Source organism: Pempheris klunzingeri, chromosome 23 (genome assembly GCF_042242105.1).
Source record: "Pempheris klunzingeri isolate RE-2024b chromosome 23, fPemKlu1.hap1, whole genome shotgun sequence".
NCBI lineage: Eukaryota > Metazoa > Chordata > Actinopteri > Acropomatiformes > Pempheridae > Pempheris > Pempheris klunzingeri.
In genome coordinates this window covers 4,581,435-4,599,543 of record NC_092034.1, presented here as the reverse complement: position 1 = coordinate 4,599,543, position 18,109 = coordinate 4,581,435, and the positions used below count along the sequence as shown (strand labels likewise).

The window sequence follows — 18,109 nt, the reverse complement described above, 5'->3', positions numbered from 1 at the left end:
GTCCGTCTCTCAATGGTTTCAGTTTTCCTTGTCTGTGACTCTCACTCCTCAGGCCATTGGTTCCTACTGAAGGCATGAATATTGGAAAATATACAGGGAAGAGTTCCTAAAACGGTCGGGCACTGTAATCTTCGTAAATTGTGCATTTTTGGGGAGTATTCTCAGCAGTGAATTAACACACATTTGGTGCTCTGATAAGTACTTAGAGCAGCAAGTTTTTGACGCACAAATGATTGGTCTTTCAACAAAATTTCCCACTCGCATTTCCCACCAGCAAAGAAGAGGTCCAGCACCGAAGAAACCGAAGACGGGGTGCAGCAAGAGAGTGGAGTAGAGGATTTTACACAAATATGACTGAGGCTTCTTCAGGAAGAAGCCTCTTGGAAGGGAGGAAGCACAAAGGTCAGCTTGACGTTTCTCTTCCCTTTTATTTTGTCGTTGTCCTGCCAACCATTAAAAGCCACTCTGATGCTAATTCATGCCTGCTCAGCCACACTCTCTCTCTCTCTCTCTCTCCTCTTAGCGTCATAGCTCAGTTTTCATATTTCATCTGGTAAAAATCCCAGCGCTGCAACAATACATCGACTAATTATTCAATCAAATATCAATCAGCAACATTTTTCTCTGTTTTAAAATCTTTGTTTCCTGAATGTCTTTAGACACTTGGTCAAACAAAACTATGCAATTAAAAGCATTTTTCACTGCTTTCACTGCATTTTATTGTTCACGTGATGAATTCAATACATAACAAAATGGTTAGAGATTGAATGGAACGTGAAATTAAGTCAGAGTGGGCGTTAACTTTGTTTGTGTTGGGTTGTAAAAATGTAGTTAATGTATCATCTTATGTATCGCAGCAAAAACAGAACAAAATATACATTAATTTAGATGAAAAATGTCACAGATTATGACTGAACTTCACTCACTCTGTTGTGTTTGATATTTCCTGTCACTAATTTTGACTTCAAAGAGCCAAATCTGTTGCATGGTTTAAGTAGTATGGAACCAAAGTCTTCACATTGTTTTGTACTCCAGACACAAATCTCCGAAGTGCTAACACAAGCCTCTGCTGTGCACTGGGGCGTTGAGACTAATCGGTTGTGACGGTCCAGTGTGAACTCGGCATGCTTCTGGCACCGGATCCCTTCGTTTACTGCCAATCCTCCATCTGCCACCTGATCCACTGCAGAGAGATGCATGGTCGCTGTTTAGTTTAAGTTTAAGGTTTTTACAATAAAGCAACAAATCTGATGCTTTACTGATGTTTGCATATGATGCTGGTAACGTCACGTATGGGAGGAAGGTGTGAGCAGTGGAGTGCGGACATGTTTTTGGGCAAAATCTTTCTGTAATACAGTTCCTGGGACACACAGCAGGGATGCACATTATTTTCAGAACAGCCGTCTGTCTGCATATAAAGTGATTTATAGAGTGCATGTAAAGTGTATTAGAGGTGGCTTCAAGGCCATGATAGAGTCAGCGTTAACCAAGAACATGTGGTGCATGTCCTTGAGAGCTAAAGGTGCAAGACTGTGAGAGAAATTGTAAAACAGAACTTGCCTAAGAATATAATCTTTTTAAGATATCTTAGGTATTAATGTAATCCAGTGACATTTAACTGCTCATCAGTGGGTGCACTGTAAACAGGAACAGCAAATAGCTAATTTGGCAAACTTTAAATGGAGGCATTTTGCCAAAATGTAAACTAAATGACGTATGCTTAACAAGTTCAGCTTCCCTTTCTGTGCCTTTGAATTATGGGAAATGTAGTTTCATAATTTTAAGATAGATAGATAGATAGATAGATAGATAGATAGATAGATAGATAGATAGAGATTTAGTAGGAGAAAGAAAATAGACACAATAATTTTCTTTATTGACACAAAGATTTGGTTCTCTATTTCATGCAGTAAAGGAAAATCACTGACCTCTGACAGCAATCGAGCATAGACGACACATTACAGTAGTCAGACAACAGTAACGCAAAAATATGCAATGGAAATGGAAATTACATTCAGTATTAGTGAGTGAATTCACCCATTCATCTGTTCACCAACGCAGTTTAATGCGGTTCCCAATTTCTCAGTGGATTTCAAAGTGTATCCACTGATGCTTCCTTACACCCTCCACACCCTTGACTATGACAAGAACATGATCTCCCACCGTACCTCATCCTAATCTAGAGGGGGAACACCAGAAACCCAGAGAAAGTGGAGTACTTCCACCCTCCCATCAGGTTCCCCCTCTCCAGTTTGAGGTATGCCTTGTCCCCTCTCTCCATCATCACCAGCCCGGCGTTGGTGGCAGCTTCCCTGGTCACGTCCTGATCACCTGCGAAGGCTGAAATCACCGGCCAGCCGTTGAGAACCAAACTCACCTGGGAACGATGGGTGAGAGGGTAGAGGAAGGTAGAGTGAAATTTAAGAGGACATTTGCAAGGAAATGATGGCCAGAGGATGTGAATTATATCAATATTATTGCTGGTAAAAGCCTTGATTTTCCAAAAAATGTCATCTTTTCAGGAAGTTTTCAGCTTGACAACCAGGTATATTTTAGTTTATCTACATAACTGTAGTTGTTGAAAGGTTTTGTTTGCATGTTTGCTGGAGATTTTGTTTTAACACACAATGGATTCATTCAATCAATGGTAACAATTAATGTCAAGCAGCTGCATTACAGCTTTGTGGGTTAGTAAGCAACTACAGTTAAAGGGATACTTTACCAATTGTTTAACATCCCTCCATGTTGCCTACACAGACAGCTCAACACTCTCAGTTGAAAATCAGCAAAATTTAACTTTCAACACATGCCAAGTTAGTCAAACTCCTTTTTAAAGTAATAGTCTGACATTTTGAGAGATATGTTTAATAGCTAGAATAGAAGATCGATTCCATGCTCATGTCTGAGCAGTATATGAAGCTACTGTGGGCTTCTTTTTAGCTTAGCTTAGCATAAAGGCTAGACACAGACTAGGGAACAGCTGGCCTACCTCTGTAACAAAATCCAGCTAGCAGCAACTCAGTAATCAACAAGTTATATCTTGTTTATTGGTATTGATGCTCTGACTAACTTTCGGCAAAGAAAGCGAATAAGAATATTTCCCAAAATGTTCCCAAAGTGCTGTTGCTCTTACTTGTATCGTCTGCCGGTTGTAAACTTTGACAACATGAAAGCTGAAACTGTAGACTCCTTTTCTAGGTGCCACGAAGATACTCCTCGCTGGATCAAAATGACTTCCAACGTTTACCAAGATCTAAGAGGAAAACATGGATGAAGAGAGAGACTGAATTGCCCCATACAATCAATATACTCATTTTTGACTAATTATGATCTGAGACTCTTTTTTAGAAAAAAAAAATGGGACAAAGAAGGTGTGAACTAAGTGTCCTGGAAGGTCATTTGATATAATATATAGCTGGCAAACTGCAGGCCACAAACCAGACAGGATGAATTCAGCCTCAGCTGTTTAGTGTGCAGCCAAGTTAGCCTGTGTTAAATGGTGATAGATAGTTGGTTCATCCAATCGACTGCCTGCACATTTACAAACAACTTCTACATGTGACTTCCCAGATGATCCTGTGTAACAAACCATCTGGTGCTTTTTGCTTCTTAAATGGTTGTGTGACCAAGTTTGGAGTCATCCACACACATGTGCTCCTGAAACCCACCTGGTCGAAGTAGATGGTCATGGTGCGGTTGCTCATCTCCGAGGGTTCGTGGTTGGTGTTGCGGATTGCTGAAAACGCCACGCGTCCGGTTCCCGACCTCACCGACATGCCCAGAGCGTTACCCGATGGCTCCGCAGATGGGGTGGAGTCGCACACCACCAGACACTTTCCCTCCAACACGATTGGCTCTGTGTCATTCTGGCAACTGACCCCTTTCGGCCCCAAAAGGACCAGAAGCAACAGTCCAACGAAAAAGACTGAGCGGGGAACAAGGAAGGGCAAAGTGGGAGGAGATGCAGAGGGCATAGTTCCAAATGAGAGCAAACAAGAGTGGTTTTGGGCTTTGGTGGTGTTTTTACTCCCAGCACAGTGACAGGATTGCCACAACAAATCTTCAGCGGGAAGGTGTCTTCTCACTTTAGCAAAAGGATCATAATTTCACCCGCACAGAATACTTCAACTGAGGTTTTGTTGCATCCCCTGGGACATTAAATGTTTCAGGTAATCCTTAACTAACACTTCTTCCAGCACTGAGTGGAGATGGAGTTTCTCTGGAGAGGAGAAGGAGTAATAGTTGGCACCAAGATGGCGGCTTCCTATAACAGCAGACAGGAAGTCCTTATACGGACAGTATTGGTGGAGGTTATCCAGTTCCTCACACCATAGCCAGAATGGCTATCAGCCAGCTGGGTGCTGACACACAAATCCAAACTGGTTTGGAGGCAGTCAAGGTGTCAGGCCTGTGTGAAAAAATAGACCACAGAACAAAATATATGCAAGATGTATGCAAATGTATATAAAATACACTGCAAATGAAAAAAATGCATAAAACCTCTATATTTTCTGTTTATGAAATCAATGACATGATTGAAGCATGGCTACTTTAAAGGATAACTCCTTTATATTATACATATGCTATACATGTATTTTTAGACCGGGGCCATATTTTTTTCTATATTTTGTGTTCGACGTGACTGGTGAGTACTTTGTGTAATCGGTCCTGTAGATCTCCTGAGCTGACAGCCAACAACGGGAGGTGAACAGGTTGTAATGGCTCCAGAAATCCAGCAAATGCACCCAGTCAAGATCATCTTTGTTTAACCAGAAACAGCCGTTGTATTGTGCTATTCAAACTAACCAGACTCCATTGACAAAAACAGTAATCATACCTTATACCACAACACCAGAGTGGCTTGTCTAGGTCTTATTGAGTGTTGTATAAATAATGTGTTGGATCCCAACTCACATTTTAAAACATCAAAGTCACACAAGAGCCCAATTTTTTAAAATAAAAATCTGAGCTAGATCTTTTATCTCAGTCCTCCACTGTGTTTGATGAAAGGCAGATTCTGTTTGCACAGCCAATATGGCTCTTTATACCCAGGTGTGTGTTGGAAAGAATTTATTTTGTGTTTAATGTACCTGATCTGTTATATTTGTGCTTGACTTATTACTTTAAGCCAAACTATGATCTTTTCCTAAAGTACTTTTGGCACTTAAACCTGAAAAATGATAATAATAAAATAAGTTAAAGTTAAAATAAGCTATAAGTTCACAATGTCTGCAGATTCCGAAATCCATTCAGCAACCTCTCCCATATCCATACCTATCTGTTTGCACCCACATACAAGTAGACGGTCCATCGATCAAATTGCATGCGAAAGGACAAACAGTATTTCTGCGGCAACCTGCATCACAATTTTACCTTTTATTAACCTGTCTGTATATTCTAACACTATATCACAACAATGTATTTGGTTAAACATTGTTGGGTCCAAGATGAGAGAGGGAATGAAAATGAATAAATGAATATTAAGAGGAAAATGATTATGTTGAAGAGGGAAATAAGTAGAAGACGAAGAGATGAGGTAATGTTTTGGCTAAGAGGAGTCCTGCGTGAGCAATGCCAGGTGCACTCAGGAGGGGGGGCAGTGCACTATCACAGTCCCACCACTGAGAGGCCATCTGTGGGTAAACACTCCCACTTTTTCTCCCCCTGCACGTTTCCAATTGAATCCCTGTGTCTGCACTTACATTCCTTCACACGGACACACATGAACACACACTACAAGTACAGATATTTGCTCAGGCATTATGTCAGTGGCAGATCGGTGAACACAAAAATGACCACAACTCACACAGCAGACTCTTCATGCTCAGTAGGAAAACATTACATATATGCAAAAAACACATTTCTTACAGTGAAATAAGAGGAGTTAAGTAGAAATTATTAAAGAAATTTAGATGAATGCAAATAATTAGAGCCTAAACAACACACCCAACCATGAAAAGTACAAGCATTTTCACAAACACATACACAAATGATGTTTTCTTCAAAAATAGTGTTGGAAAAACACCCACCTCTCACAGTAAGCGTTGGATCTACAGTGACACACAGAAACCAGCCACCCTCAGTAAATTTGGAGCATCCCAAGAGCCCAGTTCCCCCGTTACCTTCAGCTTTATCTCTGCTCCTCTCCCTCTCTTTTCCCCATCTCTCTCTAACCATCTCTCTGTTCCAGGGAACCCCTGTGTTCAAGCAGACGTTTAATCACATCACGAGCATTGCGGCCCTTCTGTTCCCACGGCTCCTCGCCCCCCTACTGGACCTGTTTCCCCTCCCTCCACCTCCATCTCTTTCACCTCAGATATCACACAACGGACGGCAGATCTGAAAGGCACCCTCACAAACTGCTTTTCATCGTTTCCGTGGGGGAAAAACTTTTTGCAACGAGAGGCAAGCGTTGGCAATGGCAATTTTGTTTATGGTAATTGTTGATTTAACTTTTACTTCATTGCGACAGTTTAGTTTGTTCAGCAGGTTTAGCCGGCCTGACAACGCTCTCAGGTTTGGTGGGTAATACCTAATAGGTGAGTCTTCAGTTGTGTGCTTTGTTTAATTGTTTGACCTAAAAAGCACAAAGGTGTGTTGTTAAATGTTAAAGGGTTAATCTGATGAAGGTCAGGGCACGGCACAAGCACCACTAACTGTTGTTACATACAACTGTAACATCAGGATCCTCATGACCAATTAGTCCATTTTGTACGTCCTGAAAGAACACTTGGAAATGTTTATTTCATGCCTTACAAAAGCCCTTTGACTTATGTGTACCTTTAGTTTTCATTCCTGCCTTCATGGATTCAAGGTTGAGATAAAATACTTACATACAGTTATGATAAGGGTAAACTTTCTCTTTCCTCTTGTGCAGTGTTTAAACCATAAGGTCAAAGTTAAAGAGAAAAAACAGCCCTTGATGTGTAATATGTCTGCTTGGTGCGTGTGGTGCAGCTCATGCAAACAATGTTTAAGCAGAATTCATATTCATGGACACATTTAAATACATGCAAAAGCTATGTATGAATTTCACTGAAAATGGCTTAATGGGTTTTAAAACATGAATTTTATTTATTTGTATCACAATTTGCATCTTTTTAACCCATTTAGGCTACAGAATAAAGTTGCACACTGCCTGCAGCTACATTTAAAGCACTTTATATGCATTTACATACAGTAGATGATTGTAGTCTGGTATCATTCTGACGAATTTGAACAATAAAACTGGAGTTCATGAAAACCTTACTGCAATCTTCTAGGTAGAAACAGAAATAATAAATGAATTTCAGCCTGTTGCAGGCCAGTGTTGAACAAATACTATTACAGTACAATAGATGTCTTTAAACCAAAATAGGCTCAAAAATGTTTTTCACATCATCTGTTCTTTTGACACATCACACATCTGACTCAGGGATGATGTCCTGTGCTTCCCTGACTCATCCCTCCAGAGCACAGATAATCATCGGGGCCGTGTTCCTCCCGTTATCATGACCACAGGGATTAAAGAACGGGTGGATCGGCTCAGTGAAGGTACACCCGCTGTAAGTGTAGATGTGAGTCTTTGCTTCTGCATTGTAGAAGGTCACCGACCCTTCGTCATAGTCCAGGAATACACCAACTTTCTGGGGGGTTTCCTGGAGTTTGAGGCGGACGGAAGGGCCGGCGCAGGCGCTCAGGCTGCCGCCTTTCCGCCGGCAGATCGCCCAGAAACCGCTGTCAGGCCGCACTGTGATGGGCCCCTTCCTGTTGATGGACTCTCTGGCTATGCCAAGATCCCAGTCTGATTTATCTCCAACCTGAAACTCAGCACACAGCAGAGAGTTAAACAGACAACGACACAATGAGAGAAAAAGAAAAGACTTGCATCTGCCCTTTAAACTAATCAATACTTCCAGATTCACTTTTCAAGCATCACAATTAGGTTGATAGAATTATGATGCTATCATGTTAAGTATGGTGTCTAAAGCTGCTGCTGTAGCTTGACAGCCTTATCTGATACATTAAATTTCATTTGTTTAAGTCTTCTGCTGGCCTGAAGCACATTTTCTTGTTTCTGAGCTCCTACCTGAACGACCCAGCAACATCTTCCAGATGTGAAGCTTTGTTTCCCTAAAACGCAGACGCAGGAGTCAAATCGCTGAGGATTGTCTGGGAGTGAGGCCTCCTTCATCTGGCCACTAACGCCAACCTGTGGATCAAGCGTGCGATTGTTGTTATTAACATCATCTTCGTCTTCATCACATTAAACATGAGCCCGATTAGCATCACTGCTGTTGTCATTGGTAGTAATTAATAGCTTTATCCTCTTCAAAATAAAAGCAGCTGGCTCTTTATTTTCAGCCCAGCACCTAATTCTCACACAAACTCTCCTCAGTTTTCATGTGAGAATATGACACATTACTTCCACAGTGAAATGCACCACAGCAGGTCACATTCTATCACAAAAGTTCAACCAATTTTAGCTCCTGCTTCACACGTCCTTGTCACTGTCTTCACAATTTTAAATGTGAGAAGCTCTAACCACTTTGGATAACTTATAGTTGCCTAGGAAGACTGTGCTCCCCATACATTTAAGTCAATGTTCATACGATCGGACGACACCTTCTTTCTGTCTGGAGACAGGACGAGCCAGCCTGAAGCAGTCGCAGGATCCAAAGTCACATCAACTGTATGAAAAAAAGAAGGAAAACAGTGAGTCAGGTAATAAAAAGGAGCAGAGAGATTGGAGATTACGATTAAACTGTTACTGAAATAAGCACTGGATGTGGGATTGTGAACATACCTGCATATTGTTCCATCTGGTCTGCTTCTGCAAAAAAGGAGAAGATAAAGGTTATTTTCATGCACTGATTTTCACAATAATCTATTGAATCTTTGGTCATTTATCTGCCAAAGAATTACTGACCTTCTGCAGACAGTTTGTCTGCAAGTTCCTGGCAGACGTCCACAAGCTCAGAGACGGCTCTCCTCACAGTCCCCATGCAGTGATCTGAGTGGACCGCAACCTCAGACCACTCTTTAGTGGATGGGAGTTTACTTAGAGACGGGAAACTCTGAAACAAGGAAGATTTTTTTCATGAGCACAGCTCTTGAAATGTTGAGACGGCCCAGAACTGTTGAAATGCAGTTGAGGTGTCTAACCTGTAGGAGGTGAAGAGCGCTCTGAGTGAGCTCCAGGTGCTGCAGCTCGCTGCTCCTCGTCTGCAGCTCGTTGATTTCCTGCTCCAGCTCGTCCAGCAGCTCCTCGGCTCTCGTCTCAGCGTCTTGTTGCCTCTCCTGGAACTCCTCGACCAGCCGGGCCTGCTGTCTCTCAACGGCGGCTAACAGCATGCTGCAGACCTGAGCGCTGCTTTGTATCTCTCTCTCTGTGATTTTCTGAAAGACCACAGAAAATGTCAATTTAGAGAAAACAAAAACAGTCCAGTTGACTCTATTTGAACATGCATCCATACAACAGTGCTTACCAACTACTTACTTTGCTCAGATCCACTGAATTTTTTATCTGCTCCATTTTTCTCAGTCTGGCCTGGATCATCTGCTGAATGTCGGCCTTTATGCTCCTCAACTGAGCCTGAAAAAGAGCACATTTTCAATACAGCTTGCTGGAAAATGCCCCAAAAAGCAGGAACTGAGAGAAAATGTTTAATAATTAAGGATGTTGACTGATTGATTGGGTTCATTGGCTTACTTAAGAAATGGAAAATACATTAATACATTTCTATATTTGCACAACAGAGCGAGTTTAAAGGAAGTTGATCAACAAAGTAAACATTTCCCCACCTTGGTCCTCTTGCTTTCCTTCTCTATTACGATGGACTCATGGTGTTTGTGGTCCTTCTCTGTACATTTGACACACACGGGCATCTGGTCCGACTTGCAGAACATCGTCAGCGGCCTGTTGTGGTTTCTGCAGAGGTGACTGGTGGCAAAGGTGGCCGGATCTGTCAGCCGGTGTCTCTGCAGCGCCGGATCCCTCCCGTGTGGTGTGAGGTGTAGTTCACAGTAAGACGTCTGGCACATGAGGCATGACTTGACAGACGGGGACTTGTCTCCGTGGCAGACATCACAGGGAACTTCGTCAGCCTTAACACGTGGGTTTTGGGACTGATTCCTGCTTCCAGGTGTGGGTGGCAGAGACCTTTTGATTTGAATTAAATCCTGTTAAATCTCAAACAAATTCAAATATGTTGCTCTTTCAAATATGGTTTGCGGTCACATGAAAGACTATTCAAAACAAACCTTTTAAAGAATTCAATGATTTCTGCAAAATCTCGGTTAATCCTGAGTTCTGGACGCTTTCTGAATGTCTCTTTGCATAAGGGACACTCCGACTTGTCCTTCGTATCCCAAAAGCCTTCGATGCAGTCCAGGCAAAAGTTGTGTCCGCAAGGGGTGGAGACGGGGTCGGTGTAGGTGTCCAGACAGATGCAGCACCTGAACTGTGTGTCAGATGGCACTGAGGCCATGTTTCTGGCTGGAAAAAAGCACATTAAATTAGTAAAACACACATATTCTTGCACACATAAAACACCAAACATCAATAAAAAAAAAACCATATAATTGTCATAATCAGATTTTTAAATCTTGGTGTCTAACAAAATTCCCAAAATATAGACTAAACACTGTACTCATATTTAATTGCCAGTCGTGCTAATGTCATAAATTCAATCAATTATTTCTAATCAGTACCATTAATGTAATGAATTATAGGTAAACTACTGTAGTAGGATTCATTTTAGGACATTTTTTCTAAATCAAAGTTTTCTTTCATTCATGAAATCTGTTCTAAATGTGTCAAATATCCCAAACTGTGTTAGTTAAAGTCGCCTGAGAAGCTGCCTTGACCTCACAGTTTGTTTTGTTGCTGCAGTAGTACTATCAAAACCCTCTTACCTGTTTTGGTTGTCACGTCGAGTGTCCTAATTGTGCAGAATAGTTTCAATACTCCTCGCAGTCCCTCCTGGTTCACACTCCGGGATCGGTCGCTCTGTCTCGTTCCTGTTTGGCTCCTCCCTGAAGGGGTTAGATTAATTTCTCCACATCACCCATCAGTCATTCTGGTATTTCTGGTCTTTCAGCTCTGACTGCTGTCTTTTTAGCCTGACGCCACGCAGTTGAACTCATGCAGAGTTTGACATTTTCCATCATCTGTACACAGGAATATTTCAGCTTTTTGCCATTTTGTGGAAGATGAACTCTTAACTCATCCAAGTTTGCACAGTATATATAGTATGCACAGTAGTATGAGCATGTAAACATATACAAATATGTATGAACCTGAAAATGAGCAGAATACGTCTCCTTCTTGGTATTCAGGAGCAAATTTGGTGTGGACTGCTTTATTAAGAGCGATGTTAACAGATAAGATTTAAATGTACATTTTCCCTGCAGAAGACTATTAGCTCTGTGTATCTGGACTCTTTCCAAGACAAACCTGTTTTGCAAAGTTCCACCTTTTCTCTCAGAAGAATAAACAGAAAAACACCTCACACGAAGAACAGTCACACGGCACAGATACCTGTTTGTATTAGAAACATGTTGCTCTCAGCTGACTCTCTAGTAGTGGAAGTACTTAGATCCTTTATTTAAGCAAAAGCAGCAATACTACTATATAAAAACACTAAATTCAAAGTAGAGGTTGTGGATTGGAAATGACATTCAAGTTAGAAATATTATAAAAATGTACAGAAAGCATAAAAAGTAAAAGTAATTGTTTTTCAGACACCTGTGAGTGTTACACTATGATATATTAGAGGACACATCAATGTCTAAGTAAATACTGTAGAAAGCATCATAAAGTGGAAATACTCAAGCAAATGAGTTATTATTTAAATGATAACATTAAATCACTCAGTACATCTTCCTTGATCTCATCTCAGTTGAAGCGTATCTGCACACATCCAGTTGGAAATAGTCCTATGTATCATCATAAACACACGTGCCTGTAAAAATAAACAGTGGGATTTAATTTTAAATCTACAGGATTTACAGGATTTCAAAAGATCTGAGATTCATGGCTTTTTTGTGACGTGTTGTTGTTGAGATTGACTCTTGGGGTTTTGGAAAAATATGGAACAATCTGCAGATCCTTTAAACAGACTTTCAGATCCTTTTTTGTTGCTTTTAAAAGAACCAGAAACCTCCTTCTGGTTGTTCTTAGCTAATCTGACCATATTTGTCAATAGGGCAACAACATCTTCAGAAAAAACTTGAAAAAGTAAACTGGTAGAGAAATGACCTTTAGTTGTTGTCACATCTCGAAATATATCATATTCACTATTGTGCAATTTGATCCTGTCATGGTGACACAGCAGTGTTTGTCATTGCTTCTTTCATTCTTTTGTCTGTTTTACTTTGACTTACTCTCTTCTCCTCTCCTCTCAGATACTTCACTTCCTGCCCTCGTGTGATTGCCTGATTAGTAGTGATGTGTCGGTTGCGAACGATCCGGTTCTTATAGCCGGCTCTGTGAAGTGAACGACGGGAGCCGATTTGTTTGTCTCCATGTGTGTGGAGATGGAGAGACAAGAGAGTGAGAGAGCACTGCTACATAGTCAGACTGCAGGCAGGACAGGTGAGAAACATGAGCAACAGAAAACGTAGCAAAATTTGGACAAATTTTAATATAATTGATAGTTCGAGGGCAGAGTGCAGACTTTGCAAAATTAAAATTTCACATCAGGCTCCACAAACAACCTGCACAGGCATGTGTGTACTGTTCACCATTAATTCAGTTAGAGGAGGAAAGACAAGCAAGGGAAGCTGCTGTTAATGAAGGTGCCAGTGTGTCTACTGCTCCTACAATGTCTACAGCATCATCTAGGACAACACCACAGCCACCAAGACCTGCAGCCCAGAGCTCTATGAGCCAGTAAAACTAAATAATTTAAAATTAATAATTATATCATTATATCATTCAATCAAAATTATATCATTGTTTTGTATATTTAAAGCATTCATCCTCAGAAAAAGACATAATCTTGTGGTAATTTATTGATTCTTCACAAATGTAAGCAAACATAAATCAATTTAGTACACTTGAGATAAGAAAAAAAAAATTTTCAGAAAATAAAACAACTAAAAAACAAGAGATATCCTGACTCTACAAAGCAGTACCTTCAAATAATAAATAGACCCACACAGTACACATTCACACATTTTCATACACGAGGGGTTGGCAAAAACACCTCATGGATATTAACTTAAGTAAATAACTTTACCACAAAGACAAACAATCAGCTGTTTTATGTTAAGATGGCGGCTATTTAGCAACGTTTGTCAGCTGTAAAAGCGGACGACTAACAGCATCGAAAGCATCTCAAACCTCCAGATGCGTTTGGTCAAAAAGAAAAAAAAAAACAGTGAGCAAAATGATAAAAACTCATGGCAAACATTTATAGTGCATTAAAATTAAAAACCCTAACCCTCTTACAGTGTAAACAACTATAAACACGACATATATTAGCATTAAGATATACAAACAGGTATTAAAAATCTTGTTAGAACTACTCTCCTAGATTATGTTACAGCACCCTCTTGTGCCCCTCTTGTGTTTCTTTAAAGCAGCTTGAGTAAACACATGCAAAGTGAACAAAGAACAAGCAAATGAAGAAAACAGGGCACTCCTGTTTAAAGGTAATCAGAGTAGGAAGGTACTTGAGTGACACTTAGACACAGCTGCATTACCAATATTCTGCCACTGTCACTGTAGAGACTGGCTGTAGGCTGAATCTATTAGTAAACTTTCTCATAACAGATAACAAAATGAGTGTCCCAAATTCAAAGTTATGTAGTTTCTTCTGTGAACTCAACAGGGCAGATAATCAACGGGGCAGTGTTCCTCCCATTATCATGAAGACAGGGGTTGAAGTACGGATATAGAGGCTCTGTGAAGGTACATCCACTGTAAGTATAGATGTGAGTCTTTGCTGCTGTGTTGTAGAAGGTCACCGACCCTTCCTCATAGTCCAGGAAGACACCAACTTTCTTGGGGGTGTCCTGGAGGTGGAGGGTGACGGAGGGGCCGGCGCAGGCGCTCAGGCTGCCGCCTTTCCGCCGGCAGATCGCCCAGTAACCGCTGTCAGGCCGCACTGTGATGGCTCCCTTCCTGTTGATGGACTCTCTAGCTATGCCAAGATCCCAGTCTGTTTTGTCTCCAACCTGAAACTCAGCGCACAGAGCAAAGTAATATTGCTTGTGATTCAGTATGACATTTTGGATCTCTTTGAGAATTTTTTCATTTTCCTGACTTTTTAAGGTTTCAATAATGCGTGTAAAGCACAGCACAAGTTTGTGAGGATGGACCAGCGGCCATAGAGTTCAGGAATAGGTCTGATTTCTTACCTGAACCATCCAGAAGTGTCTTCCAGATTGAAAGCTTTGTTTTCCAAGAAGGGAGAGGCAGGAGTCGAACCTGCGGGGGTCATCAGGGAGAGAGAGTTTCCTCTGCTGGCAGCCAACACTCACCTGTGGATCATCACCATTGCCGTCAACAACAATATGGACATTATCAGTACAGAGAACATGTCACAGAAGAAGTCGTGTCATCATCAGTCAGCCACTTCATAATCAGTTTTTTTTGCTTGTTTGTTCACCACACCACCTGGACGGCTCTATTTTCAAACTGTGTTGTCGTTTCTTCGAATGGCAAGGTGCCTGATACGAAAAATAAATCTTCCCCAGTTCAGAGTTGGTATATGGTATATGGTATATGACAGTGGTGAGCGTGATAGCTTGTAGAAAGCACTCAGTGGTTTAAGTGGCAGTGGCAGCAGCATGAGCATACAGAATATCTCCATAATGGATCTCTTTTTTAGAGCCTGGATAGGTTTGGGAACATGAAATGAACATTGGCGTACAAGATGGCATCATCAGCATAAAAATGGATATTACAGTGAGGTGGGCCTAATATTGACCATTGAGAGACATGTTTATTAACCATTTTCGGCCTTTGAACCATCCGTTTATATGATTTGAACCAGCTGTAAGCAGAATCATCAAATCTCAGTAGTTATTGTACTATGACCAGAGCTACTTTACCTTTTTTCCGTCTGGGGACAGAACCAGCCAGCCTGCAGCAGTCGCAGGATCCAGAGTGACGCTCACTGGAGAGGAAAAGAATAAGTGAATATGTGAATGAATTCACATATTTTGAGGAGTAATCCATCCAAAATGAAATACTGCAGTCTCTCTGCCCTTTTATCACTCAAAACACACAAGAGTTTTATGTTTATATCCATATACATACCTGCATATTGACTGAGCTTGCTCACTTCTACAAAACAAAAGAAAAATGTTAATTTTGTTTCTATTAAGTCTTGGTACTAATCCTACAGGTACAGGTAATAAAATGGTGACAACAATATTATCAAGACAGAAGTTACTGACCTCCTGTAGACAATTTTTTTTCAAGTTCATGGCAGATGTCCAGCAGCTTGGAGAAAGCTCTCCTCACTGTCCCTATGTGGTTGTCTGAGTCGATGTTGACATTGGACCAGCTCCTGGTGGCCAGTGGAGCACTAAGAGAGGGGAAACCCTACAGTAAAACAAGACGACAGCGACACATATTTCTTCAGGGATGCTTGTACTTACCCAGTAAAATTGTGTAAGAAATCTTTGGCATGAATAATAGAGTGTGGAAGAAGATATTAAGAGGGATTTTGGTATGTACAGGACTCTCTAACCTGTAGGAGATAAAGAGTGTCTTCGGTGTGCTGCAGGTGCTGCAGCTCACTCTGTCTCCTCTGCAGTTCAGCGACTTCCTGCTCGAGCTCTTTGAGAAGCTCCTCTGCTCTCCTCTCAGCTGCTTCCTGCTTCTGCTCGATCTCCTCGACGAGCAGAGCCCGGTTTCTCTCAATGACGCTCACCAACGTGGAGAAGACCTGGCTGCTCGTTTGTATCTGTCTGTTTTTATTCATCTGCAGATATCCATATGAAAAATCTAGTTTTTGTCCTGGATCATAATTACAAAGTTGTCCTACTCCTTCTTTCAAAACACAAGAGGACTACTCGTATTTAGGATCCTTGCACAAATAGAACCACAATTTAGGAAATTTGTTGTCCAGGTATAACACAAATAATGTAAATGGAGGATTAAAGAGGAAAGACAGGACAGTTTGTTCCCTTCAGCAGCGAGCAATTTGGCCGAGCAGCTTCCAGGAAAATCACTCCAAGTTTCAGTCACATATACTTTTATCTTTTTTTTTAAATAATACTTATAGTCGGAAAGCAGGGAGATATAAATCTTACTTTGCTCATCTCCACAGAGTCTTTGATCTCCTCAATCTTTCTGAGTCTGACATGGATCATCTGTTGGAACTCTGCTTCAGTTTTCTTCATTTGAGCCTGTAAAGTTTGAAGGTGAAGACATTCACTTCAATTTGAATCACTTAGATATGCTTTATAAGAGAAGCAATGCATTGTTTTATATAGTTAAGAATGAAATTGTGCATAATAAAGACCACAATGCACCCATTACAGTAACAAAATAAAAGAAAATCATGATTTGTTTTCCATTGTGGTTCCCAAACTGTATTGAGTCAAGCAGGCAGAAATTGTGTATCATTGTGCATTTTCAGTGGTATTATATGATAAAATAAACATAAAATGACTGAACATAGATTAAATACACCTCTCTTCCTCACCTTAGTCTTCATCGTCCCCATCTTCTCCATCCGGACGATATCATGATGTTTGTGGTCCCTCTCTGTGCATTCAGTACAAACGGGTGCCCGGTCTCTCTTGCAAAACATCTCCAGGGGCTTGTTGTGATCTCTGCAGATGTGACTGGTGGCGAACGTGTCTGGATCTGTTAGCCTGTGCTGCCTCATCACTGGATCCTCCAGATGAGGCATCAGATGAGTTTCACAGTAAGACCTTTGGCAGACGAGGCACGACTTGACCGCTGTTAACTTGTCTGGCAGCTGGCAGATGGCACAGGGAACGTTATCAGACTTAGAAGGTTGTTTTAAGGAACGTCTCTTTGGGATCGGCTTGTATGGCTGCTTGCTCTTCATAGACCTTCCGATTTAATGTAGATCAGGTTAATTTAAGTCAAACATACAACCAAATAACTTGATTTTGTAGGATATTGTTTGTGTGTATGCACGGAAAAATTACAATATCAACTGACCGCCTAAATTGCTCAGTGATGTCTCTCAGGCCAACGTTGATCCTGAGTTCTGGACGGGGTTTGAAGGCATCTTTACAGAGCGGACACTCGTACTTATCTTTTGTATCCCAGAAACCTTTGATGCATCCCTGGCAGAAATTGTGCCCACATGGGGTGGACACAGGGTTGTTGAAGATGTCCAGACAGATGCTGCACTGAAACTGATCCTCAGATAATGCAGACGCCATGTTTCTAACTGAAAAACACAATTGTTTTACTTATACATGCATATGCAAACGTGTTGTGGATTTCTTTTACATATTATAATGTAAAAATGCCCTTGAGAAGAATTTACTCAACTCCTTGCTTTTGTCGGATTTGAACATATAACTTTTGAGCATATAAATGAATATATAACTTACATTTGCTTAATTGTTGAGACTTCACCAGGGTTGTACTATCCAGTGTAATACAGCAGCGAAAAAAGGATCAAATCCAACCCTCCCTTGACAAAGTTAAAGTTGGCTTAAAACAACAAATTTGTACAAAGCCAGGCTTCATCCTCATCCGTTTGTAAGTAAACAATGTGAGTCTTAGTCATACTGATACATATATACATTAATTAGCAACATTTATGGTCATCATAAAAATATTTGGACACCCTTAAGATGAGTAAGTCCTTCACTCAAACAGTGACTGATCTTTGGACGAGAACAACAGGTACTGCTCTTATAAAAGGAATTAGAACATGTATTACTCACTGTAACTCACGCTGTCCAACGTGTTCCAGTAACTTGATGTTATTTCTGTGGTACTATCCTCACATCAGCCCTGTAGGAACGAAAGACACAGCGATGGTGTTACTGATATTTCTTGATTTCTCCTTTTGAGTCTTGGCTTTGTACTATTGTGAGTTGCTGCTCTGTCACTGTCTCAGTCACTTAGTTTGTTTGTGCTATTGAGTGATTTTGGTGTTTTAAATGGTCGGTCAGGATC

At 41.0% G+C, this 18,109-nt stretch overlaps 3 protein-coding genes across 3 annotated transcripts; all 3 read right to left on the bottom strand.

Moving 5' to 3' along the window:
• Positions 1-2,179: 2,179 nt before the first annotated feature.
• Positions 2,180-3,974, bottom strand: LOC139222680 (cerebellin-1). Its single transcript, XM_070854523.1, has 3 exons — positions 3,669-3,974; positions 3,134-3,253; positions 2,180-2,377 (listed from the first exon to the last, which is right to left on the bottom strand). Exons 1-3 carry the CDS (start codon positions 3,972-3,974, stop codon positions 2,180-2,182), a joined length of 624 nt encoding a protein of 207 aa, XP_070710624.1.
• A 3,411-nt stretch (positions 3,975-7,385) lies between these two features.
• LOC139222675 (E3 ubiquitin-protein ligase TRIM39-like) lies at positions 7,386-10,917 on the bottom strand. The gene is made up of 10 exons (XM_070854517.1): positions 10,897-10,917; positions 10,243-10,477; positions 9,784-10,141; positions 9,479-9,574; positions 9,145-9,378; positions 8,909-9,056; positions 8,786-8,812; positions 8,605-8,669; positions 8,069-8,191; positions 7,386-7,799 (listed from the first exon to the last, which is right to left on the bottom strand). Exons 2-10 carry the CDS (start codon positions 10,467-10,469, stop codon positions 7,440-7,442), a joined length of 1,638 nt encoding a protein of 545 aa, XP_070710618.1. The 5' UTR covers positions 10,470-10,477; positions 10,897-10,917; the 3' UTR covers positions 7,386-7,439.
• Positions 10,918-12,978: 2,061 nt separating this feature from the next.
• On the bottom strand, positions 12,979-17,593 carry LOC139222670 (E3 ubiquitin-protein ligase TRIM39-like). Its single transcript, XM_070854512.1, has 10 exons — positions 17,536-17,593; positions 17,135-17,369; positions 16,647-17,022; positions 16,252-16,347; positions 15,687-15,920; positions 15,391-15,538; positions 15,251-15,277; positions 15,043-15,107; positions 14,347-14,469; positions 12,979-14,163 (listed from the first exon to the last, which is right to left on the bottom strand). The coding sequence occupies exons 2-10, from the start codon at positions 17,359-17,361 to the stop codon at positions 13,789-13,791; spliced, it is 1,671 nt and encodes a 556-aa protein (XP_070710613.1). The 5' UTR covers positions 17,362-17,369; positions 17,536-17,593; the 3' UTR covers positions 12,979-13,788.
• Positions 17,594-18,109: the final 516 nt, after the last annotated feature.

What these genes read in the sequence shown, in the direction of transcription:
- LOC139222680 (XM_070854523.1), bottom strand. Translation starts at nt 3,974, where the DNA reads ATGCCCTCTGCATCTCCTCCCACTTTGCCCTTCCTTGTTCCCCGCTCA. An exon ending in TGACCATCTACTTCGACCAG is followed by an intron (nt 3,254 to 3,668) that starts GTGGGTTTCAGG and finishes TTTTCCTCTTAG; the next exon opens with ATCTTGGTAAACGTTGGAAG. An exon ending in ACAACCGGCAGACGATACAA is followed by an intron (nt 2,378 to 3,133) that starts GTAAGAGCAACA and finishes CATCGTTCCCAG; the next exon opens with GTGAGTTTGGTTCTCAACGG.
- LOC139222675 (XM_070854517.1), bottom strand. Translation starts at nt 10,469, where the DNA reads ATGGCCTCAGTGCCATCTGACACACAGTTCAGGTGCTGCATCTGTCTG. An exon ending in GCGCTCTTCACCTCCTACAG is followed by an intron (nt 9,057 to 9,144) that starts GTTAGACACCTC and finishes TCCTTGTTTCAG; the next exon opens with AGTTTCCCGTCTCTAAGTAA. An exon ending in CCAGATGGAACAATATGCAG is followed by an intron (nt 8,670 to 8,785) that starts GTATGTTCACAA and finishes TTTTTCATACAG; the next exon opens with TTGATGTGACTTTGGATCCT.
- LOC139222670 (XM_070854512.1), bottom strand. Translation starts at nt 17,361, where the DNA reads ATGGCGTCTGCATTATCTGAGGATCAGTTTCAGTGCAGCATCTGTCTG. An exon ending in TGGGGACGATGAAGACTAAG is followed by an intron (nt 16,348 to 16,646) that starts GTGAGGAAGAGA and finishes CAAACTTTACAG; the next exon opens with GCTCAAATGAAGAAAACTGA. An exon ending in TGTCCCCAGACGGAAAAAAG is followed by an intron (nt 14,470 to 15,042) that starts GTAAAGTAGCTC and finishes GATGATCCACAG; the next exon opens with GTGAGTGTTGGCTGCCAGCA.